This window comes from Dermacentor albipictus, chromosome 1, assembly GCF_038994185.2.
Source record: "Dermacentor albipictus isolate Rhodes 1998 colony chromosome 1, USDA_Dalb.pri_finalv2, whole genome shotgun sequence".
NCBI lineage: Eukaryota > Metazoa > Arthropoda > Arachnida > Ixodida > Ixodidae > Dermacentor > Dermacentor albipictus.
Genome location: NC_091821.1, coordinates 400926640 through 400943500, shown reverse-complemented (window position 1 = coordinate 400943500; position 16861 = coordinate 400926640). Strand labels below are relative to the sequence as shown.

At 44.7% G+C, this 16861-nt stretch overlaps 1 protein-coding gene and 1 non-coding gene across 2 annotated transcripts in view; one reads left to right on the top strand and one right to left on the bottom strand.

Moving 5' to 3' along the window:
• Window positions 1-743: 743 nt before the first annotated feature.
• The window catches only part of LOC135918754 (uncharacterized), a 58366-nt gene continuing 42248 nt past the window's right edge, over window positions 744-16861 (top strand). Inside the window, exons 1-4 of the mRNA XM_065452429.2 lie at window positions 744-912; window positions 1683-1806; window positions 4870-4966; window positions 16230-16395. Coding sequence (XP_065308501.1) covers window positions 864-912; window positions 1683-1806; window positions 4870-4966; window positions 16230-16395 — 436 coding nt within the window. The 5' untranslated portion in view covers window positions 744-863. The remainder of the gene's footprint in view (window positions 913-1682; window positions 1807-4869; window positions 4967-16229; window positions 16396-16861) is intronic.
• On the bottom strand, window positions 6952-7024 carry TRNAS-GGA (transfer RNA serine (anticodon GGA)). Its single transcript has one exon. It is a non-coding gene; the product is annotated as a tRNA-Ser (tRNA).

Here is a 16861-nt window from a genome sequence, read left to right as displayed (position 1 = left end):
TGGGACAGGAAGCCCGTGAGCCTCCGCCCTTTCGTGCTTTCCGTTTAATCACAGGCTTCCTGGCACGCGTCCACATACGGAGCGCCCCACTCCGATGGCCAGAAATTTATTCGCTTGAATCCTGTAGAGCTGTGCACCCCAAGGGAACGCCGCGCTCGACTCTAAGAGGTCCGCGAATCCCATATGCTCCTACCGACTCCCTAAGACCTCTTTGCGTGTGCAGAGGCATCTCTCGTTTGATATTCACAGACCTTCATTCTCCCTAATCATGGAATCATTCATCGCATTGAGCGTACGTAGTGCAGGTAACCCCATCTGCGAGGTCTGTGGGCAGCATTCTAAAGCTGTACACACTTACTGGGAATGTCCGCGCTCCCTCTCCTCACCCCACTTCATCACAGGTGACACCCCCCCCCCCCGACCATGCCTTACATATTAGCGAGCTGGGCCGCACCACCCGAAGACTTGCGCTAGGCGCTGTGGCTCCTCCTGGTGCGCCACGTCTGTCATATCCAGGGGGCGCTTGTGCCCGTCGCCAATCCGCCACCGCTCAGCGCCATCTCCACAAGCGGAAATGACTCGGACTTGTGTTGTCATGCAGATGTAGATGTAGATCCTAGACGTTAGTAGCTCACGCAGTAAAGTGTCCTTCCTTCCTTTTTTCTTGGCCAGTGCCCCGTAGTGGGTAGGCCACATGGGATAAAGAGCAAGCAAGCAGGCAAGCTGATGCGGTCGTCTCGCGGGCGCTGGCTAGGAACAAGAGAAAGACGAAGATAGGCGTGTTGTGATGGCCGTCCAGCGGGTCGAATGGACCGCAGCAAGGCGGGAATGAAGCCCGGCCGTCGAGTCCAGCTGTGGGAAATATGAAGCTGCACTTGCTCTGCTGTTCACTACTCGTGCTGTGCCGGACAGGTAACGTTCGTAGTGCGCGTTTCCTGCTTGGGTAGCTCCGAGACGGTGTAGCGCCGCGAGATATTGGCAGTGGCAAGTCCCCCCAGCTTACCTTCTGGGATTTGTGTGGGGTACTTACAAATATTCGGCGACGGTAGATGTCCACATTTCCCTGACGCTCGCGCACAGCAAGGGGGGTATTTCGTTGCCGAATGATGGATGCCGGGCGCCACGGCCACGGGGCACGTTGTTTAGTGTTGTCCAGTCGCGCTGACACTCGTGTCATTCTTGTGATGACGTTTCATCCACTTAGAGAGAGCTACATGGTTATAAAGAGAGTTACGCTAGACACTCTTTGACGTCACTGCACATAAATTCTACAACATGCTCCCTGCAGCAAAGAGACTGTCCGAGAGATATCAATCACACACTACAAGTGCGGTGCATCAACGATTTTTCTTTCTTCTTCGCCTCGTGTGCCTACTCCAGTAGAATCATTGCAACCTACTAGCGGTGGGCTTAGCCTTAAACATTCAACAAAATATCACATTCACAAAATGTCAGTGGTTTTCCATGTGTGCGTAGCGTTTAAGTACTCTCATGTTACAGTGGTGATTGAACCTTGCGGCTTTGGTTCCGGACTACCTTCTGTTTCTTAGGAAATGTAATAATCTCCGAGCTTTCGCATTTTTTCTTGTCACCACCAGAGTGACCAGCTGCATTCCCGTGGGAGCTGCTCTTTCGGAGTGTCATACCCTCCGTATCTGAACATGGCGCTCCCTCTTGCGCAGGCTGCGCGACAGGAGGGATCTCCAGCCTCTTTTCTGGCCCTGACGTGCGCTTCCTGGTGCTAGACGATGTCCCCCGCTCCAGGGCACCAATCATGCTCGACCAGAGGTCTTACCCTGGAAGAGCGTGAGTGCGCCCGCCTACTCTTTTATATAGTGATGTACAGAAGGACTTACGTTGCCGGCTTCATGGTTTACGCAAGCGTAAGCTCAAGGTCAGCTGACGCTTCAAGGATCAACTAAGGAAGAAGCTAAGGATCACTCTATATACGAGTAATAGAGGGGACTCCTAGGCATAAGGTCGAGATGACATGAAGGCATCTGTGTAGTTTAAGGAGCAAGCGGGTTTAGCTTATGTAATAGTTGAAATTAAGAGGAGGAAATTGGATTGGGCAGGTCGTGTAACGCTTTGAGCAGACGGCCCCTGGCCTAATAGAATAACAGAATGAGTGCCAAGGTAAGGAGGATGCCGTGGAGGACAGCACAGCAGAGGCTTCGGAGGTGTGATAATGTCAAAAGCGAATGCCCTAATATATAACAGGAAAGAATTGTTGAACTTATCCGATGACTAGATGAAAAAAGACAGGTCCTGATGGCATCCCTTCTTCCTTTCTCAAACGATACACTGACGTTGTGGGACAGTTTCTAAGGTAAATATCAGATCGATAGAATCCATCGACATTCCAGGTAACTGGTACGTGGCTCGCGTGATTCCGGTTCAAGAGAATAACTCTCAACTACAAATGACTAATAATCACCCTTTGTCTTTCACGTGTATCCAACGAAAACTGTTTGAACACATCGTAACTAAACACTTAAATCAATTTCTCGATCAGAACCAGATCACCAGCAATAAAAAAACGTCGTTTTCGGCGTGGCTTTTCTACTTGCACCTAGCTTGTGGTAATAATTGACGAGTTTGCCCATATAGTCGATGTAGGCGGACAGATTAATGTTGTGCTTTTAGACTATTCCAACGCCTTCGACAAGCTACCTCATGTCAAGCTAATATTTGATATGGAGGCGATGGGTGTTCTACCGTACATTATTAACTGGGTCGCATCTTACCCAAGTAAATGAAAGCAATATATCGATGTTAATGGCACCTCTTCTCATCCTTTATATGGTTATTCTGGAGTATTCCAGGGGTTAGTGCTGAGTCCGGTGCTGTTTAATTTATATAATAATGGCATTGTACATGCTCTTGGTCTTTGTATATCCGTAAAACTGTTCGCAGACGACGGTGTTGACTTCCATAACATTAATTCTGCAAGGAATCATTACGTTAAACAGAAATCAACTGGTGTGAATCTCGGAAATGCTCATAAACTTTGACAGAACTGTCTACCTTTACATCACTCACAATATTAATAGGTTTGTGCTTACATACGCTATCCGTGGAAAAGACCTGACACACGTTGAGCCGCATAAGTATTTGGGTATCAAGATTAGTCCCCGTTTAAAATGGTGAAAAGATGCATCTAACGTTTGTTCTAACGCTGGACGCGAATTAGGTTCTTAAAACCCGCTTTATGTATCTCCTTGCTGTCAGTGCAGGTTAGAGACATATAAATCAATACTCAGATCTCTCTTCAATATGTCAGCACCATCTGAGACCGCCACAAAGCATGTGATGAAAATGAGCTGGAACGATTTCAACGCCCAACCGCCTGGTTTGTCTATAAGCCCTTCAGGCGCAGAGACATCCTCTGAGTTGCTCTCCTTAGCCAAGTTAGATTGGTTGAAGGATAGACGTAAGTCAGCAACACAACTTTTTCCATCCATTATATTTTGCAAAGCTGGGAATAATACAAGAAGAGCATATAAAAAAAAGGACGCGGCTAGAGCATCTCGTCATAAGCACAACTAGAGTGTGAAACCTGTTCTTGCACACACAGACTGTTACAGATAGTCCTCCTTCCCTAGAACAGCAGACGACTGGAATTTGCTGCCTCAGAATCTAAAGTTGCTCGGTTCAGTGGAGTAGTTCAAGTGTCATTTTTTTGTGTTCACGGAGCTGGTTTTTCTATTTTAGATGATCGTGATATACCGTACTTATCTTAACCTTCGAAACGTTCTTCTGTTTACAAACTTAACATTTTGTAACTGTGGCTGTGCGTGTCTGCGCTTGTCCTCTCGTGCTTGAACGCATTGTGGTTCGCAGTCATAACAAGTAAAAATAAATCGATTCAGTACACAACACATGCATATTGACACGCGTACATTGTTCATCTTTCTTTCGAGGACCACAGTTTACCTGCTAACGATTGCAAAGAAACAATGTCGACAGGACATACGCGTATGCCCTGTCCACATCGTTTCTTCCCGCAAGTTATCACTAGACGCATAACGCGCGTGTGTGCATTGGAACTTTCTCGAAATGAACTCGCTTATTCCGCCTTGTCTATGTTGCCGCCGAACCTTGTTTAATCAGATTGCATGCGCGACTCGAATAGCATTGTACCGTTGTACGTTCTGGAAATCTCGGTTAGCGCCAGTGATTATGATGGAATCTTCAACGAGTCACGTGCAAATAGCCAACACGCTTGATCCACAGATCAGATTTCGAGCGTGTGCTCATCCCTATCGCTTTGCCCGACTGTAGCTTGTTTTCCTTTTCTTTTTCTTCTTTCCATGCGCAGTTTCACTCAATAAAAAGTTAGTTCTGTGCGTCACCGTTGTGCTATAGTCTAATTCTTCACCGTCACGGCAACGTGACGATATGGTAGAGTCAGCTGGCACAGGACAGGTGTTATCAGAGATTGTTGGAAGATGCCTTCGTCCTATATAGTGGGCACAAAATAGGCTTGGTGGTGATGAGGAATTTCTTAATTGAATTTATTTCTATTTTTATTTACAGAATACTGCAGGCCAACTTGTAACCCAGGCAGGAGGGAATACGTTCATACAGTAATGCAATTAAATACGTTCAAAGAAAAGAGAATATTTAGTAGCCTGCGGGCTCTCTAGAGAAACAGGTGGAGGATAGAAAGGTTTGGCGGTCGACTAGACTTCACCCAGTGCTGCATGAGACAGGTGGTTTGGCAGCCGTTCATGTCAGTCAAGTGCACCTGACTATAGGCGCAGCGGGTGAACAGATGTTTTGTTGCTGTGGCATGAATTCGGACCCAACCTACTTCACCTTTTTTTTAAGTAGTTGCTTATAGGTCTTTATTTCCCTTCTTTTCAGTTACGGCTACAATCACCTCTTCTCGCGCGACGATGGAGACAGTGACTTCTCCAGCGAGAACGAATTTCTCGAAGACGACACGCGCGTTAGAAACCACGTAAGTTTCCCACGACAGCGCTGCCCTCGTGTGCGAGGCCCTATATATACTGACCCCTGTTTTCTATATTACGGCCTCTGGTAAAAAACGCGCCATATTGAAAACGTGCTGTTTCATGTTATACTTACCGAAGAACATAAAATGGACGGCTTGCCGCTCTTCTCGCTTTTCTCTATATTACGTTCCGTGCCCCGCGTTTTTGTTGCTGAAGAAGCGCAGTCTTGTCGAAATCAGTCATGTTCCGGTGGCGCAGCCAATATGAATTAAATAATTGTTAGTTGACAGTGGTCTTACTTTTGTTGTTGTTATTGTTGTGGTTAAAAAGCTTCCAATGACCGAGCATTGTTCTAAAGGACTCGCTGTTAGGCTAGTTGGATACAATTATTAGATAACTAAGAGAGCGCATAAAGGCGCACCCGCAATCACGTACACACGCGCACACACTATAGATACATCCTCCACACACAGCGAGAGGGGGAAGAACTAAAACAACCAAAACCAACCAAAACCAACTAAACCCAACCAAATCAGTTAGAAGCGAGCACTCTTTGTAGGGGACGTGTCTAGTGCGTCTGCGTGTGTGGGTGTGTGCGTACGTGGTGGCGAGCAGTGCACCTATTTGCGCTATTTTAATTATATAAGAGCATTGCCGTGTTTCCCTCGTAGGATACTTACTGAAAGTATTTTACTTTTACGCGATTTTGCATTTGCGTAAGAGCTTCTCTGGCTTCTTAACCTGGGTGGTCACGTCCCTAATATTTCGTCGGTGCTTTTCAGAACCGCAAGCTCTCAGCAAAATTACATGTGAGGCCTTGCCACTTTCTTTCGGTTCCATGTTTATTTATTTATTTATTTATTTATTTATTTATTCACTTATTTCAATTCATTCAATACACGAAGGCGCTAGAGAAGGTAGTCGTGAAAAAAAGTACATGTCATGAGCGGTTAGTACCTACAATAATTTTCAGTTGCAGGTTTAAATGCAGAAGCGTTTAATATGCTGACGACGAAGGTGGTCAAATGATTCCATTCTTTGACTGTCTTCGGGATGAATGCTTCGTCAAGGTTATCTACAGGCAAGGGCAGGCCATAGAGTAATTTGGTCTTCGAGGTTGGATTAAGGTTGCAACAAGTCCTGCAAGTTTTAAACTTCATTACACTGACAGTTGCGTCACAGGAAGATTGAAGACCTCAAGGAATCAGCTGTCAGCTAGCCAAGGAAAAGCTCCTTTGGCACCAATGATTCGGCAGTGGCACTTGTTCTCGTTAGGGCAACAGCTTGTTATATATATATATATATATATATATATATATATATATATATATATATATATATATATATATATATATATATATATATATATATATATATATATATATATATATATATATATATAGTCATATCATGAGAAGCCAACAAACATTGATACGAAGGACAACATAGGGAAATTACTTGTGCTTAATAAATGAAATAAAGAAACGAAGAATTAATGGAAATTAAAGTGGATGAAAAAACAACTTGCCGCAGGTGGGAACCGAACCCACAACCTTCGCATTTCGCGTGCGATGCTCTACCAATTGAGCTACCGCGGCGCTGTTTTCCCATCCACTTTCTCGGGTATTTATGTGTCCTAGTAGAACCCTGGGAGTGTTAGCCAGCGCCACCACACGCAGACCTTGGCGGCGGACATGGAACGTCCTTTTTGCCGCAGGTGTCACGGGAACGTGATCTTTTTGGGTGAAGGCAACTGGTCAATAAACCCACATATGCTACCTGAAGGCATCAATGTAGCCGGATTCGAGACCCTCGTTAAGGAATAAACGAGAAGAAAAGGGGTTAACCGAGGGTCCCGATTTTATTAGTCATATCATAAGAAGCCAACAAACATTGATACGAAGGACAACATAGGGAAATTACTTGTGCTTAATAAATGAAATAAAGAAACTAAGAATAAATGGAAATTAAAGTGGATGAAAAAACAACTTGCCGCAGGTGGGAACCGAACCCACAACCTTCGCATTTCCCGTGCGATGCTCTACCAATTGAGCTACCGCGGCGCTGTTTTCCCATCCACTTTCTCGGGTATTTATGTGTCCTAGTAGAACCCTGGGAGTGTTAGCCAGCGCCACCACACACGGACCTTGGCGGCGGACGTGGAACGTCCTTTTTGCCGCAGGTGTCACGGGAACGTGATCTTGTGGGTTCGGTTCCCACCTGCGGCAAGTTGTTTTTTCATCCACTTTAATTTCCATTAATTCTTCGTTTCTTTATTTCATTTATTAAGCACAAGTAATTTCCCTATGTTGTCCTTCGTATCAATGTTTGTTGGCTTCTTATGATATGACTAATAAAATCGGGACCCTCGGTTAACCCCTTTTCTTCTCGTTTATATATATATATATATATATATATATATATATATATATATATATATATATATATATATATATATATATATATATATATATATATATATATATATTTGTCCTTATTTGTTCATTCACTTCTTTATATTTTTTTAGCCATCTGGTATGTGTCACTATTCGAACACTTTTCGAAGTGTGTCCGAACACTCTTCGAATATTCTGAAACGTCAACTGTGCCCAAATAAACATAAAATCGGGGCAACAGTACTGTAAAATTTCATACCACCCTCCCGCACCGCCCCTCCCCCCCCCCCCCCGGGCATAGTATAGACAAACATGAGTACTTGTGTAGTGGTGCAGGCTGTGTCACTTAGGTAGCCATAGTTTACAGGCTGGACAGTGATTTTTCGCACTCTCTGAAAGCCCTGTAGATGCGAAGAAGCTACTCGTTTTCTTCTAATGCTCCATTTATGCTTTTAATAAACAACGTTTCATAACGTGCTATGTAATGACATAAACGTGCTAACTTTAAGAATGCTGGGAAGTGAACATCATCGTGCATTAATTGTGAAACGGCTGCTCATTATTCGAAAACTGTTCGATCAGATTCGATTCGCTTCTGGCGCTATTCGATTCGTATTCGATCAAGCCTTAAAAATCACTATTTGCACACGACCCTACTCTATACGTGTCGTGGTTTTCTGTGTATGCACTTTTCGTCCCCTTACGTCCTTTGACAAGCGTCAGCATCACCCGCTGCTTTTCCCTATAGTGGCTATGGTGTTGGGCTGCTAAGCACGAGGTCGCGGGATCGAATCCCGACCACGGCGGCCGCATTTCTAAGGGGGCGAAATGCGAAAACACCCGCGTCGTCAGGTTTAGGTGCACGTTAAAGAACCCTTGGTGGTCGAAATATTCGGATTCAGATTGTGGTTTGGGCACGGAAAACCCCATAATTTACTTTAAGCGTCACTCATCATTTGTCGACCTCTTGGCATCGCTGCTTAGACCTCTCGCGCTGCGCATCCACCTCATTTATAGTTTGCATTTCGGCAGAGCTTGTGAGTGGTGTAGGTCATAAAAAATTGCATGCGAATAAAGTTGGCAATTTCGAATTGATGGTTGGCAATTTTGGGGGATAAACATCGTATGAGGTTATACGTTCCATAGAAATAAAGCGAACAAAATGTACGCGTTGCTGTCAATTGTAAAGCACCTAAGTTACCGCTTCATTGACGCTTGACGTCAAGTAGATTCCAACATGTGCAACTGATCTGCATTTCTTACTATCTTTACTTCCTGGAATATCCGGCAGCAACACCCGTGTACCAAAATTACGCATTAAACCAGCATTGCATGTATCCATTCAAGAGTTTAAAATAAGATTCGATGCTTTTTTTAAAAATATAGCATACCGGCATTATATTATCATGAAATATTTGTAGATAAGATTAACTGTACAGAAGTTACAAAAGTATTTGTACTACTGTTGTGGCTGAAACGAAAGAGCCCCGCGTTGGACTACACATCTAATCGTTACCGTTAGCGCTTCCATGTGCCTTGTTGATACTAATTCGTCCGACCAAAACGACTATTTTCTGTGGCAGTGAAGTAGGTGCTATACGGGCGAGCCTTTCTTAACCGTGTCACTACGCCCATAGAATTTCCTACAATCTACTAGAAAGAACTCTTGCGCTGCAGTCGTTGACCCACCATGGGAATGATGGGAAGTACATGGACTTGTCTGATCTTCGTGCTTGTGGATTCAGACGTCCTCGTGGCTTTGTTTATTACGCTTTATATGCCTTCATTGTCGTAAATTTCAGAGCAATCTAATGCTCTTCGAAGTGCAGAAGACGCTGCAAACACGCGCACTCGCTACTAACTGCAACGATTGAGCTTGTCGAGGTGGCCAAAATCGAAACGCGCCAAGCGTCTCAAGGCATGGTGCTCGCGATAAATTTATAAGGGCGTTTCATATCGCTCGTAGATACATGCGTCCGTGGCGTAATGGTTTCGATATCGGGATTCTCTGCCAGAGGTCCTGGGCGCGAATCCTTCCTTAGGTCAATTTTAATAATGTTTATTTGATTATTTATTACGCAGTCAGTTGTTGAAAATGACGCGTTTACAAGGTCATCAAGCCGCTTGAAGCCAGAAGGACGAAGTTTAGGCAAATCTATGTACTTCCCATAATTCCCATGCTGGCTCAACAGCTCCCATTGCAGCTCCCGTAGACACTAGCGCCAGATTTCCCTCTAGCAATTATTGTATGAAGCTCTATGACTACGCCAAGTGTTCGCTGATGGTGTCGATACTTAAATGCGCAAATATTCTTTGGCGAGCACCCCAGCAAAATCAGTCTGTCACGCAAAAAATGCCGTGTATCTGCGGAAAACGGCGTAATTTGCGAAGACATTCATTCGTTATAATACTGTAGATGATTCGTAGCTTTGTGATACCCCAGTCACACGGGCACTTTCAGACTCATTTGAATCAAATACCCTTTACTTCAAGGGAGAATGCACACTGTCACACAGGCACAGCAAAGGAGCCCTGCTGGAAGGGAGATTTGAGTCAAAGGAGTGCGCGTTCGTCCTTTGAAGCCTCAAGGGAATACCCTCGAGCCTAGAGGGCGCCCGACAGCAGAAAAAAAAATCTCAAAAATATGAAAGTTCAAGTTCTACCTCTTCAGAACAAGCTTATAAGTACTGAATATTATTACTAAAGTACTATACACTTTCGAGACACCCTTAATCTCCATCATGAACGCGCCGGTACAGCAGCGCCGGCGCGACCTGTCGTCAGCAGCAACATCGACACAACACGGGTACCATGTGTGATTTGGTTCTTTGGTTAGCGGCTGCTAGGCATCCCAGTCTCCTCGGCATTTTTCTGCGCGTCTTCTTCCCTCGTCACTTTCGTGTCGGAGCTCATCTTCACCATCGCTGCATGGAAAAAAAAAAGAAGGCGAAAAAACTAAAGGGCAACAACGAATAATCGACGCCAGCATGCGGTGTAGAAGCGGTACACATGGTCGCCGTCATCACAATAAACGCATCTGTATTTGGTAAAGTAATGCCTTTACTACGCGTGCATTTTGTTTTGAAGTTTCTATGTACTAGGAAAAATAAATATTGCTGAAAGAAATATGACATAAATTTATTATAAGATGCATTTTAGCCTTATTTTTTTATTACTTTTGAGGCGATGGCAGCGCAAATGATGCATTGTGGTTTCTGTTAAAAGCTTCAACGGAGACCATCTGGAGACTGTGTAGCACCGGCACATATTCCTTGAACTAATGTGCCTTTGAAACCTCAGTTACCCTTAACTTCAAAGGACCTTTGGCGTGCTCGTGTGACTGGGGTATAAGTGAAACGGAACAATTTAAACCGAAAAATTCAGTGCCATTCCGCTCCGCGAAGGTCTATGACCAGCCGAGCAGTAAACATCGTGGTAATATAAGTCCATCCAAGTCCATAACATCGTTCATAAGTCCATCTAAGTCCATAACATATAAGTCCATAAACATCGTAATCGCCGATAAGTCCTTTTTCAAAGCGCAATCGGTCTCACGCACAACAACTGAAGCCGATCGGTTCTTCCGCGAAACCTTGGCGAAATCGCGCATCCGCACCACTACGAGTATCGTCCATCCGAGGGTGGCACCTCAGTCTTTGCGCCGCATCAATCGCTTCGCGATCAAGGGGGCTTTCCGCTCGAGTCCTCCGCTTCGCGACATCTCGAACGTTTACCAATCACCGTCAAATCGCTCTCGAACTACAGTCTGTCGCACACCGCACAATTGAATCCGAAGTGTCTGTCCAGAAAGTTCCCCTGACATTACACGTACACTCTTGTCCTCGTCCAATTCACTGGCGTGGTACCTGCGTCACCTTGCCGCATTCTCCGCTTCGCGGCATCCGCCTTCCTGTCGAGCCCGCCTCTTACCGTCAGCCTCTCGGGCACCATCTTCGCTGCTACTCGCCGCCCGTTTCCTAGTTTTCATCTTGCTTTGCCAAGTGCCAGCATACGCCTCACTGGTTTGCTCCGCCTTCTCATAGAGGGCAGAGTTATGTAGTAGTGGGTAAAGTCCCTTGATGATTTGAAAGTAGCGACACTCTTTGAACTCTGCCGCCGCCGCGCGACCTCCTCGCCTCCTCCTCGCCCCTTGTGCGTTCCCCCCGCGGTAACCAATTTTTCCCCCGTTTTTCTGCACGACGATTGGTCTCCCTGCCGTAGCCCTTGGAAACGCGCGGATCTTGAGTTTTGCTTGTGTTTTTCTTTTTCGTTCACGCCATTTTCCTCCTCAGCACGGCTGGCTCGGCGCTTTAGTTCGGCGTAGCGAACGTTGTACGCCGTGTTTCCTGCTATATGTGCTAGCGCTATGCCGGGCTGTTGCGCATATAACTGCAGCAAGAATCCTGAAGATGGTTATGCGGTTTTTATGATACCACAAGGAAAGCGTGACGGCTTGCGCAGGAAGCAGTGGCTGCATGACAATGGCCGAAAGAACTTTGTTCCGACAAAGAACAGCGTTGTTTGCGAGCTGAGGCGTCTTTCTTATAGCTCGTAGCAAAGCATCCCGTAATGCTGCATTTTTTTTCATTCTTCCGCTCACCACGCCCACCACGCTCATAAACGCTCACCAGCGTTTTTGTTGCGGTTGTCCTCAGTATGCTTAATATTCCCCTCACACGTCGCGCACTGTTGTTATTCAGTCGGAAGTGCAGCCTTATAGATTGTGCTTTGCGCCCTGAAAAAATTAGTGGCAAGTATACCCGTGTTATTGCAGGTGATGAGCGTTAGCTAGTCAACATTGAGTTTTTTTTAAGTTTTAAGGCGAAAGCCTTCAGATCTCTGTTTCAAGGTCGCCTTGTAAACTGGAAGTATCACGTGACCCAAATCATGTCCGCGCCTGCATAAGAGAATGATTACCCAAGGTAATTAATGAATCATTAGTGATTGACATAAAATGGATTAGGGAGGATTAAGGATTAGTGTGTATTAAAGAAGATTAAGGTGTATTAGAGTGCCTTAAGAAGGATTAAGATGCATGAATAAGGATTAAGGTGGGTGGAGTAGGATTAAGGCCGATTAATGTGGATTAAGGTGAATTATAGTTGCTAAAGGAGAATTAAGACCGATTAAGGTGGATTAGGGACCATAGAGCTGGATTAGGTTTGATAGAGGTGGATTAGGGTGTATTAAGATAGATTGGGACTATTAAGCAGGATTAAGGTGGATTATGGAGGATTAAAACGGTTTATAATGGATCGCGGTTGATAAAGGAGGATTAAGAACGTATATGGTAGGTAAGGTGCATTAGGGGCGATGTAGATTTATTAGGTTGTATTAAGGTGGATTGGGAGTATTAAGCTGGATTAAGGTGGATGAAGGAGCATTAAGGTGGATTAGGGTGGACTAAGGTGAATAAGGGTTCATTGAGTATTAAGCCCGATTAGTCAACCATAATCCCCCTAATGCACATTAATCCACCGAATCCACATTAATCGACCTTAATCCACCATAATCCACGAGAGTCCGCCTTAATAAACCCTAATCCAACGTCATCGACCTTAATCTGCTCTAACTCTCCTTAATGCACTTTAATCCTCCTTAACCAACGCTACTGCTTCCACATCCACTTTAATCCACCCTAATCCGCTATAATCGTCCTTAATTCACCTTAATCCACATTCATCTACTTTAGTCCACCCTTATCCTTCTTCATTCACTTTAATTCACTTTAGCCCACCATAATCCTCCTTAATGCACCTTAATCCTTCCTAATCCATCCTCATCCTTCTTCATGCACTTTAATCCGCCCTAATCCACTATAATCGTCCTTAATGCACCTCAACACATCTTCATCCACCCTAACCCACCTTCATCGAACTTAATCCAACCTTGTCCTCCTTTATGCACCTTAATCCACTTTCATCAACTTTAATCCACCTTAACTCTTCTTAATACACCCGAATTCATCTTAATCCAATCCTAATCAATCATTACTTTGCTAATCATTAATCATCTCCTATGCGCGGCTGCACATGCTTTGGTTCGCTTCCCGCCTTCCTTCGGTCACGTGATATTTTCTGTAGCCCACAACGGGACCTTGATACAGAGGTCTAAGGCTTTCGCTTAATAAGCCACACACAAAGGGATGTGTCACAAGCAATACTATATCAGACGCACGAAATAAAGCATCTCATCATGCGGCAGAAAAATTGTCTGGAGTATAGAACTCGCCTCAAAAGCTCCTTTTACATCGGTATACCCAGTTCATACGGCTTTAGGAAAAAAACCAACCTCGTCATAAATGTTGCCTCTAGCATTATCGATGCTGCTGTTAGCATTTCTCAAAATTTTCAACCCCACTGGGGCGCGCAACTGGCCCAAAATAACACGCCTCCATAGAATCCTGCGGCCCGTCCGCGGTAGCCAGGGAGGAATAGCGTGCCGTGCGCAGCCGGCGGGCGAGGAGAATCGAGGAGGAAAGCGCCGTGAGGAGGAGAGTGTCGCTACTTTCAAACATCAAGGGGCTTTAGTAGTGGGTTTAGTATTGGGTGGTTTCTTAGTTTTCTTTTGCTACGCCAGGTGTCACCACATGTGTTACTGGTTTGCTTTGCCTCCTCATAGAAGGCGCGGGAGTTTTGAAGCACGGACATACAGCTCCGCTGCAAAAAAAAAAGAGAGAACAGAGAGAATACCCATATGTCAAGATTTATGCACACCTACAGGGATACATAGGGCTCCATAGAAAATGCACGAGGAAACCCGTAGTAGGGCTGAGCCAACTGAACCTTGGGGGAGGGCCAACTTGAAATTTGTGGGTTGGTCAATCCAAACTTGGAGTTATGCTTGCGCATACTTAGACAACTTCAGTGGAGTTTCTGCATAAATGTTTATCCACAAGGTTGAGCGTTTTCCTCTGCAATTGTTGGCCTGTGAGTGCACCCAAAATATAAAATCGATTATATATAGCTTTTATCTAAAACAGAACATAGCTGTTGGTATAACCAATGACGGACTCACGAAAGGACCGAATAGCTGGATTTGTTTGTGCAGACCTTTCAAAACGCACTACTTCGAGGTCACTGCTGATTTCATACTTTGCCGCGCGCAATTTTCTTCTTTCCTTTTGCAGTTTGTACAGATTCAGGCTGTGTTACATAGGTAGTGCGAGCTGTTGATTAAGACAAAAGGCAACGCATAGATGGCAGGACAGGAGGAAGCGCCGATACTGTTTGTGGCTTATATATAACAACTGAGAACATGTCCACTTCGCAATAGTTAGGTTCAAATTCCGATATGGCGTTATGCCCTCAGTAATTGTGAAATAGTTTTAGTATGAGACGTCTTTTCGCAGGATTTTTGCAAGAGAAAAAAAAACAGTGATGAAAAGATAGTCAATTTAACCCTCTAGTTACGCAATGTAACACGATCCTACTTCGCTCTGCTGAGCATTGCTATGCACTACCACTTTATTCAAAGCACCACCATGTTCACCGGCACGTGCGAAGTGCCGCGCTGCATCATCAATGGGGAAGGAATCGCTTATATTTTTTTTTCTGGTATTGTTTGCAGGTAATAGTTAACTTGTGCACGTGGTATTTATGATCTGGTGATCTGAATATTCCTTATGAAAAAAAAAACGCGGATAGACTGACTGTACACAAAGTCGAGATTTGCAATTAAGCTCTGTAATTATGAGCGCTCACTAGGAAATTCGGAAAAGATGATTCTGCCATATTGACTTTCTTTCGATTGAGTCTGCAGTGCCTTGTAATAAAACTACGCAACCTTGACGCGTTTATTGACGGTCAATCGTAATTCCTCCCTCAAGGGGTTATACATAGTGCCTCAATTTCATTTCCCTCGATTTACACGTACGACACAATGCCCAACGAAGTCATCATTATCGCGTTGTTGGTTCTTTCTTGTGCACGCGACAGTTATGGAGCGTTTTCAATCACAAATGCTGCAGCAATTAATTCTCTTCCTTGTGACAAAACTTCGCCATTGCCCATGCGGTAGTTTCCTCTTCATTGCGTTAGTATTTCTTCCAAGATTTCTCGCTCAAAATCAATGACCATCATTCTAACGCAAACGCGAATTATGAAGGACGTGCAGTTATGTTTACATAATTTTTGGATTTCATAAGCCAGCATATCACTTTTTAACACATGCACTGTGCATTTGTTGCTTTTTCTTTTATTTACGACCTGTGATGACTTTTATATTCTGTATAAATTAATTTCCCGCCCATTGTATGTTCACTATAGCTCTCACTATTGGTATCTGAATTCATTTTTCATTCAGGACTTGTTTTCTTGTAGGACTATGCGACATATTGACCATTCTCAGAGCCATCCTGTGTAATGGGGTTCGAATTTATTATATTAGCCATGTATTTTATTATGTTGGCTACGAATCGACAGTTATTTCTAGTGTGTTCAAACTGTAAATGATCGCATGTTATTAGCTGCAGTGATATGGTCTTGCTGAATCTGCTACCACGTTTTGTGCTCTCCATGCTTGTTTTGGACGTTTCAAGTGATGCATGTGATGAGTTATACTGTATATTTCTAAGCTGATGTTGCTTACTATATACTTCAAAGTCACTACTTTGTCGTTGTGTTTCACGTATAGTTTCCTTTTCTCTCTTTCGTCACCCTTTCGTCGCCACCAATGTGCCCTAGATAACACTAAGTGATGTACAATTAAGATAGGGGAGCTAGCAGTTTTGCTTGTATGTGTCTTTGCTCATCGCAGAGTGCGAGCCAGCTATCCCGTGAAGAGAGTTCTTCCTTGTACTTTTTATCTCGTTCGGCGGAGCTGAAATCGAAAGCATACGTGTTGCGAAAATCGAAACTATGCTATATCGCAGGCCGAGCCGTGGCGGGAGAGCAGGACCGGTGGCTGGGAGCTGGAGAACATGCTAGCCAGGCGCCGGCCCCGGGTGCTGGCTCGAAACAACACCCTCTGGGGGGGAGGGCGGGGACGAGGCAGGGGAGCACGGAGGCACTCCTTCAGCTCTCTGCTGGACGAGTTCGGTGAGTGCGCCCACGCTGGTGACGCGTTTTGCGCTAAACGCGGTTTCACATCTTCAACTTTACATAACGTCTGTTATATATGATAGAGCATATGTTATATAGCAGATAACATAACAAAACTCTCGCTGTGAGAAACAAGCGCGCACGCGGAGCTTGTTTGAGCTGGTTAGTGTAGGCAGACCGAAAATATTGATAAGAACTTCGAGAAAAGAGAGAACGAGGGACACGCCGACACTGCCACTGCCTTATCCGTGGTCATCGATATACTGATTGTGTTACAAAAGGAACGGAAACGTCACGAACACTTATTTGATGACTACCTGCCGCATGGCACGAGCGTTCATACATTCTCACAGCCGTGGTTATAGAAGCTCGCGGTCGCTTGCAGATAGTCACTTGTGTCCGGGTGCGACACGATCTGGTCCCTCGTCTCGTTTCCGTTTTGTGCTCCATTTTTCAATTTTTT